Below are 9,341 nucleotides of genomic sequence, written 5' to 3'. Positions count from 1 at the left end.
ACAACACCAATTCATTCCTAGGTTCTATTTCCAGATCTGAGTTACTGTGTGACCTTCACCAAGTTACAATATGTTTATCTCAATTCACTCCCCTCACCCCCAACTAAGCATTTATGAACTAGGATCAATACTTCCCATCTTAATATTCCTCGGGGAGAAAATATTCCAAGCATGCAGCACAGTGTCAACACTGGTGAAAATGTCAAGCCCTGACTACCAGGGAGAAACAGATCCTTTTGGCTTTTGTATCCTACAACTTTAAACGATTCAGAAACAATGCAACAGAAGTAACAAGAATCCAAACCTTCATAGCAACACCTAAGTGAAAAAGGATATATTTTCTGCTTCTCTTCATTATATAACACATCTACCAACTGGATGACATTTTTGTGTCGTAATTGTCGCAGGAGCTGAATTTCCCTGGAGGAAGAGAGGAAAAAAAGAGTATTTCTTTACTACTGAAATAACCTGATTTTTCTTTTAAGAGCCATTTGACTTGTAAAGACATTTTAGACTGTGCTAATCCCAGCTGCTTCACCCAAGATTAGCTATACATTCTGTTCAAGTGACACAGCTTTAAGCTTATTTCTGAGTCTATTAGACCAAGGTCAGACCCTAAAAAACTTACCTGTTGGTTAACTAGGATTGAAAGCAGGTGTGCTCTGCAGGGTTCCATTAGCTAAAATAGGTGCTTATGAAAAGGAGAACACACTGACAATGGGAGAACTGTTCAACCTAGGTTAAAATAAACACATTATTCCTACCAGAGATCAGTAAAATTGTGTAAAAAAAAAAAATCATTCTTTACTTCTATGCCTTTACTTTCAGTTTTAAACATGAGGGATTCTGGACTTGGTTTGAAGTATTTTGCTGCATTTAAAATTATGGTTATTTTTGCACTCTGCTCGGCTCAGGCACAGTAAAGCACAAGGATGGCAGTTGTGAGAGCTGGGTCTCGTTTCCAACTCAGAGATCCTGGGCAAAATCTCTCTTTCCCTCTCTCTCAGAGATGCAGTTGCCCCACAGTCTTAAAGACTAATATTCTAGTGACATATATGTAAGCATTCAGAACATTTCCATTATTATCTGTAGGCAGCATCTCACATTTCACGTACACTAAGTCAAAACCTGAATTTAGGTTCCAGGATGTTGCAGAGCACACAAACACGTTCAGACCTCCTGCGCTGATATTGCAGTCTAACTTAATGCCATGTGTCTATCAACTCCACAGCTATGTTTTCTATTGTGTTTTTCTTCCTAGGTTCTGTATCAAGGCTAGCAAGTGCCCACCTCTAAGCTTGCTTCACTCCTTGAATAGTAGCGAAGCACTCCTACTTGTCAAGCAGGACAGAGCTGGACAACGGCAAGCTCAAAAACAAGAGGAGCAATCTACAGCTGTGTTGCCCTAAAGACGGAACAGCTGATTTAGGATTTCTTCCATGGCCACCCTTAGAGAGCACATTGCTTGCTTTCAAATGAAGCAAGCACACACAGGGACATGCCACACACTGCAGTATGCCTACCTATGCAGGGTATGCCCTTCTCCAATAAGAAACTATAGCTGGAATCTGGCTCTAGCCCAGACAACAGCTCCAAGGAAAAGCTGCCAGGAACTACCCCAAATGGTATCACAGACAGAAGCACAGCTTCAGTAGCTGCCCCCAAATCAAGCTATTTTGCCAGAAAAGCTGTAGGTGTAGGAGACTGGAGCTCACAAGTGACTTCAGCAGCTGAACCCTAGCCTGAAAGACGCACCTTGAGTTTTCTATAATATTTGCCAGCTCTAAGGCAAACCTTTTATCTCTGCACTTCGGGATTCTGCCTGCATGCACCTCATCTACAGTTACAGAAACTAGGATAAATTCAATCAGGATATCAGCCCCACCTCATGCTCCAGGACATGTACTTAGCAGCAGCAGGAGAAACAAGAACTATTCTCCTGTCCGTCACAGTATACCATACCATTGCACAAGTAGGTACATTACTTCTCTTTATACACGTGGCATCAGGCGCCATCTCAGACTACATCCTGTTTAAGGATACTAGTTCCTATTTAACAGGAATAACAATATGAAGGTTAGTCGGTTTCCAGAGGGAGTTTAAAAATAATTCCAAGTACTTAAAATTTACTCCACACCTCTTCCTGCCAGCATTGTTGTTTTATAGTCACTTATTAAAATGACTTTCGGTTCAGCATAAATCATGAGCAGATGACTAATTAACTCCAGAGAAAAAATAGCGGAACTGTCCACATATGAAAAGACAAATCTGGGCACATCTACACGTTCATTAATGTGCTTAAAATACTGCGCATTTCGTTGAATACTTGCTTAATAAAGTACTAAATTAAATGCACAGTAACTTGCACTGGCACATGGTTATTTTGTAATGCTTACCATACAGTAGCCTAATAACACTGCGCAGTAAGCTATTAGCACATTTTTAACTGCCATGCTCCTGCACGGTGCTACTAGGCTAACGTGTAGTAAGCATCTCATGTAGACGCGCCCCCCGTTAAAAGAAATTTAAAGACCCATAGAGCCAGAAAAGACCATAAGATCAAATTTGACCTCAAGATCAAGCTAGAGTAAGGTACTTCCTCCTGTAATCTTACTTCTAAGTAACATCTAAAATTGCTATGTAGTAAAACACAACACCTTTGAGAACAGGAGGAGGATGAAGCATTTCAACTAAAACACTAAAAAAAGGAATACTTTAGTGGAAAAAATAGCAGAAAGGTTAACAGCTGAATCAGTTTAATATTAAATGTCATGTATTTCAGAAAAAATTTGGGGCACCTCCAATGTTCCCTCTAAGGAGTAGGTGCCACACCTCCCTTAGCACCCTTCTTGGTGAATAAGGATGGCATAGTTGCACGGACAACATAGAGGGCAGGGAAGAGACTAGACTTCAACTACTTCAAATTAAGTTTTCCTCAGTTACTACTCTAGGCAGGAATTAAGTGAAGGAATGACAGACTCGCTGAGAGAAAGTTTACATGTGTGACAGCTGGATTTCAAAAAGAGATGCAAAGCACTGCTATGGGTAAGAAAGTCTACGGTTTTAATGCATGACTAACCCACTCCCTTCCCCTCAACCCCTTTTGAAGCTGCATAGTTAATCATCATCACTGCTGTCCAAAAGCGTTACATCTTACACGACGCATTACATCCATCACCATAAGAGGGAAATGGATAATATCTAGGAGAGACTGCCAAGAGCGTGGTGAATCACTGCATCACTGCAGAAGCACAGCCAGAGACATTCAGTACTTGGCCATTTCCAGAGGTCTCTGTTGGCCTGGAACCCTATCCATTAGCTCTTACTACAGAGGGACTAAAAACGCAGATGCCAAAATTAGGTACAGGTGAATCATGCTCAACAACAATTCAAATTCCTCTTATGCAACAACCAATGATCTGGGCAGGTCTGTAGTGCCCTCTACTGATGCTCTTTTTTTTTGTCCAAATTATTCTCAAACATTCAAAAGGTTTTAAGAAGGATCTGCAAAAAGATACCTTTCAACAAGATAGTGGCATTTGGGTCCCAAATTGCAAAGACAACAGTCTACAAAATCTTAGCTGACTAGCTTTGAATTTTTAGTTTTTAAATAAACCCTGTTTAAAAGTTCAAATATTGTCCCACTGCATTTTAAGCCTGACAACCATGGATCAAACATGAAGGTATGAAATGATGAGTGACTGGTGAATATAACTTGTTTCTTTTCAGTAGAAAGCAACAGTCTCTGATCTTTTTGGGCTGCATCTACACTTTAAGGCACACACAACCCAGCTCTGGGTTGGCTCATGACTGCATGCATGCTGGTTCAAGCAGTGAATGTCTGTTGGGCTCACAACTCCCCTCTGATGAACCACAACACTGACTATGGGAACAGCGAAATCAAAGGTCAAAAAAGCAGAAATGTATGATTTCTTGATGTAGATAGTGGGAGGGGTACAGAGCAAAGAGTTGGATTGTGACAGAATTTAAGTGCTTGTTTCTATGGGGTTAGGGAAGAAGTAAAAAACTTTAGCATCCTTTAAAATAAGTTTTCAAACAAAATGGTTTTCACTGAGTTAAAATATAATTCATTGGACTGGACTCTTGTAAGTGTGTACTGGGTGTACATCATCCACATCACAGTTACGGCAAATCCAGATGCAAGTCACTGGTTCCCTCATTTATGCTGGGAGGTTATAAGAGAGGCAATGTTCTTATTAGAGGCGGCATGCCAGCAGTGTTCAAGGACATCAGCTGCTTACTGGCCAGAGGTTCAATGCTTCTGAATGCTGCTATCTGCCGAGGAGAGCATGAGTCTTCTTAGGAGTGAGAGACATACAGCCAGCAGCCAGTCTGAGCAGCAGGACCACCTCCCTTGCCCCATTAAATAGGGACCACTCACACATGGAGCCACCTGGGCTGCCCCAACGGATCTAGAGCAGAATGATTAACTATAAGGCATGGAAACCAAGGGAAAAAACAAGGCCTTTAAAGCCTAGAAGCTGGCCTGTGTTCTAGCTGCAAACAGCATTCATTCTTAATCCATGGTGACTAGAAAGTCACTCCAGTTTACATTCTCAGGTCTCACACAGCATGTCCCTCTCCAGTAAGGAGAGCTCTTCACTCATGCTCCTAGTACTCCACCGTGTAACTAGTTTACAAAATGGATCTGTGCTGAAAAACTGCACATAGAAAAGACTTAAGAAAATGTGCAATTTAGGGAAGCCTGTTTTAACAAGATCTCAATCCTGTGGGAAGCGGAAGCAGTCACGATCATGCCTTTCCTGCACTTTCAGTGGACTCCAGAGACTCTTGGAAGGATACTCCAAAGTAGCTTAGGGTCCCAGTGGCAATTTGCTAAGAGAACAATATCCAACCTGCAATCAGAACAGCTTGCAGCCATTGCCACTTTCAGATGGACTGCTCAAGAGGACTGAAATGCCACTTTAGTTCAATACAGCACTGTACACAGGGACTTCTCTTTGTAGGGCACATACACAGTCCAGATTTCCCTGATCCATTTTTAAAATAGGCAGATTTCACTCCAACCATGCACAATCCAGGGGAGCTCTCAATTGAACATGAGTTGTCCTACAGAGATGGTAAAAATTTATTGTCAAAAAATTGTGGAGAGAGTCAGCAAAGCCACCAGTGACCTAAACAAGCTCCATCTCCAACAAAAGAATTGACAGCCTGGGCAGCTAGTTTATGATGTGTATTTAGGAAGACTTACCCAAAGCAAATAAAAAAGCCTAAACATATTAAGTTTCTTTCCTAAATGAAAATGAGCTTTTTCAGTTTTGGAAATCCTGCTGCAACGTGCTGCCAAACATTTCCGACAGACATACATAAAGGCCTGAGATGCACCACAAAAGCTAACAGGGAAATTGAATCTGCAACAAAATTGGAACCGACGCAAAGATGACACTTCCCTTTCCCTCTGCCGACTGCATTAAGCTACTTGAAAAGCTTTGGCTAAATTACAGAGACAATGCCCTCAAGTGGGGGGTAGAAGCTCACAAAACGGGGTTTTTTAAATTTAATTTAATTTATTTTTTCAAGATAGTCTACACCATCTTTCCAAGCCTGCAGTCAACAATAAGAATCTAAAGCAAGACATCCCAAGGTTGAAAACTGGCAGGACAAGACAGTTTGGGCACCTAGTTTCACTTGCTGCAAGGGAAGTTGGGTGGAGTCATTAAACATGCGACAGTTCACCAAACAATTAAAACCATTTTAACCGAGATTTCCCACCCTCAATGGAACGGCCATCTTTTTCACCCCACCCCACTAGTGTTGTGCCCATCAACTCTCATTAAAGTGGCCTAGAGCTAAGTCAGTTGGTTTCGATTCTGTCAGATGAAAGATGCCAAGCAAAAATTGGATTGACACATGGATAGGAGGGATCAAGAATCAGAATAAGGCAGCAATTCCCAAACTCTGACAGACTGCACATTGCCAATTTAAAATGATACAACCTTAAGTACCACTGGCAAATTTTTGTCATAAAGTAATTATAATAAATCTGTTAACACGTACCACTAACAGGTTGTCTGTCTACCGCTGGCCTGGTGGTACCCATACCACAGATTGAGAACCACTGGAATAAAGGGCTTGCAGAAGGTGTCTAACAGCTTTCAACTCTCTCCTGCTGAACCCATACCCCCAGGTAGTGCTCAGGAAGCAGGAAGTGGGGAAGGGGCATCATGCCAGTTAGGAATCCAGACAAACTGGCACACTCCGGGGTGCAAAGGTCAGCCGCTAAACTTATATTTGGGAGTCTGAGTAACAGGTTTCATAATCTGAAGATCTTCATAGCCACAACCCCACTATCTTTTAGATGAGACAAAAGATTGCTTGTCACCTGACCTACAACTGGCACAGGGTCTGCCTGGGTGGAGGTGTTTGCAGGAACCAAGTCTATATGTCCTTAAGAAAAGCATTTGGAAGAGGTTATTTATCGTCGTTTGTACTACTTGTTTGTCATACATTGCTTTTCTTGAGATGGGAATGAGTGTTAGCCTCTGCATATTAGCCAAGACTACCTTGATCAATGCATCCTACTCACAATCCCCATGGTATTACAAACATTGTTACCTTCTGTCCTAAATGGTTGCTCTTTGCTACTGTGCTCTGCTAAACCATTGATGTGCTCAGCCTCCGTGGAAGCTGCACACTATTAGAGAAGGTGCAATTTCTTACGTTTCCTCATTTTTATAGTGCTTTGAAATCCTTTCAGAAAAGCCATGGTTCTGAACAAGGTTCTGAACAAAAGTGTCTCCTTTTATTAAAGCTCTACCTAGGCTCTTCGTTTAAATCTGAATCCAGAATTAGACATCCATCCCTTAGCTATCACTCAGAAGCTTATCCACAGGCTTGAAGCAAAAAGCTACTGCCGAGGTACATTTAAAACCAGATAGCAATAAGACTTTGTCTTGGATCCACATAGCTTCTCTCCCTGGCAGAATGTATTATTGTAGGGTTTTTTCCATCTTGCTCCCTACTTCCTGGTCTCAGCATCTGACAAAACAGAACTTTCCAAGAACTGGCAGCAAACAGCTTTCCATACCCACACGCTACTTTTTCCCACAGCAAGTTTCTAGTGTGACCTGACTGGTTAAACTGCAAAACAATGCTAGTCTTACTGTGAGAGCTTACTGCCAACCTACATTTTCTACAGCACACATTAATTTACCAGGTTTATTGCTTCAATTCTTTATACTTAGCCAAAATGCAACTGGCATTTATAGAAAATCAGCGTCCCATAACCATCTTTAAACAGTCTTACCAGACCCAAAATAGCCAATTTATCAAGACTGATGTCAAATTAAGATTAGAAGTTGAAGTCAAACTAAGAAAAAAAAAGAACAGCACTAGATTGCAATTGAGCTGCCTTAAAAATAAAAACTCAAAGCTTCCTTAATACCTATCCAGATATCCAATTCAACGTTAATGACCGAAGCAATCCTAAAAATCCCTCAAGAACTTGACTCAACACGTGTAGAGTATTTGCAGCTCTTACATTGCAGATGTTAAGAAAAGGGAGAAGCAGTTTCCTATGAGGGGTTAAATCAGTGCTTAGCAGACCTCCCATTGCTGCAGTTAAATTCTCTTTCATGAAAATATGTAAGCATTGTGAAGAATGAGATGCTTCAATGGCATGAGTGTGCACAGAGGCAATACACAATGTCAGAGCCTGTCACATTCTTTACATTCCAGCTACCTGGAGACTGCTCGAGTCATTGTGAAAAAAAAATCCCATTATTCTTTGATATGATAACACTGGTAATTGTACAGCCTTAAACTCTGCTTCCAGTGGCTGCTGCTGATCCAGGGGACTAGGGTAGCATAGAGTTAAGAGAATCCTTGCCTAAATGGTTCTACAGGTTGTGGGCAAGTTTCTCTGCTCAGCTTTGACATGCCAATTGTACAATACCCTGAATGAGCACAGGAGTGGCTTGTCACCCCACCCAAAAAGGCCAGCAAAGAACCAGGTCTTTGGGGCTGTGCTGCTGCCTTGAGAACTAAGTGCACAACAATGAAGGAGGTTTGTTCTGAATGCCCTTCAGGGTGAAAAAGTAATTGGAGTACAAACCCAGCAAGCCACAGTTCATTTGCTTTCATTGCTGATGCATTAGTGAGAACGTAGGACAACAAACAAGAACCCCAGCAGCCAACAGTTATTTTATCCCCTACATGAACTCCCTCCGTTAGAGGTTAATGATGAGTAACAAGCAATGTTGGTTACCCATGACTATTTATGCGCAGTACCCAGCGTAATGGGGCCTTAATCTTGGTTGGAGCCTCTAGATAACACTGCAACAGAAACCATTCTATTGAAATTACATCTTGTTTTCTTCCAACAGGAAATTATAGACCCTGCTTTTATAAACACCTAACTGTGTTTTTAAAATTTTAAAACGTCAGCATAGAAAACAAAACAGTGAAAAGATCCTGGCTTTGGCAGGACAGAATGAGACTGCCTGGGTGCAGGTGCAAATATTTGATTGCCTGCATTGTGTTTTTACCCCAGAGGTCTTTGCTTTAATTGCCAAGTGCAGGAATTAGAACCTTCCTTAAAGCTGCTTAGCAAGGTCTGTTGCCTGAAGCCACCTGTTACCACCATCAGGACATGAGACATGGGCATGATCCCTTGGGCAGAGAGGCAGGCCGGCCACATCATGCCAGAAGTGCCAGGAACAGCCATGCTGGAGAAAAAACTTTGGGTGAGACTTCTGTTATTTGATTTACCAACAAAGTCAGACTCCAGTCTCCCGAACATCCCACACAAGTATGTGTAGACTTCAGACCAGGGCAGGAACTAACTGTTCACAGACTCTCTGCTTCCTTCACCTTGTTAGCATTAGGGGCTATAGGCTTTACAGGCGGGATAGAGAAGGAAGGAAAGCAAGGCAGGGGTGTAGTGCTCTATGTCAAAGAGCAATACACATCCTCTACCAGCAAAACGGGGTCAGAGGGGCAAGCAGCAGTGCTCTGGGTCAAGATACAAAGGGGGCTGTGGGGAGAGGGATCTAATGGTGGGGGTCTACTACAGACCCCCCAACCGAGGGGAGCTGGACCGGGAATTTTCGGGCCAGCTTGCAAAGGCACTTAAGGCAAGGGATGTAGTTGTCATGGGTGATTTAAAATTACCCGGACATCTGCTGGGAGGAACAGTCAGCCAGGTCAGAACGCTCCCAGAGGTTCCTGGCCGAGATACAGGACCTCCACTTAATTCAGGAGGTGCACAGTTCCACCAGAGGAAATGCCCTGTTGGACCTGGTCCTGGCCACAGGCGACGACCTGGTAAGGGGCATCCAGGTTCTTGACCACCTGGGTGA

The 9,341-nt window shown here is 42.5% G+C and overlaps 1 protein-coding gene across 1 annotated transcript in view; it reads right to left on the bottom strand.

The window, feature by feature from the left end:
* The window catches only part of STK11 (serine/threonine kinase 11), a 75,709-nt gene that overhangs the window by 45,508 nt on the left and 20,860 nt on the right, over nucleotides 1-9,341 (bottom strand). The window contains exon 3 of the mRNA XM_019513546.1: nucleotides 337-420. Within this exon, the coding sequence (XP_019369091.1) occupies nucleotides 337-420 (84 nt within the window). The remainder of the gene's footprint in view (nucleotides 1-336; nucleotides 421-9,341) is intronic.

The sequence above is a fragment of the Gavialis gangeticus genome, unplaced genomic scaffold (genome assembly GCF_001723915.1).
Source record: "Gavialis gangeticus isolate Ggan-Ray unplaced genomic scaffold, GavGan_comp1, whole genome shotgun sequence".
NCBI lineage: Eukaryota > Metazoa > Chordata > Crocodylia > Gavialidae > Gavialis > Gavialis gangeticus.
This window is presented reverse-complemented; position numbering and strand designations above follow the sequence as displayed.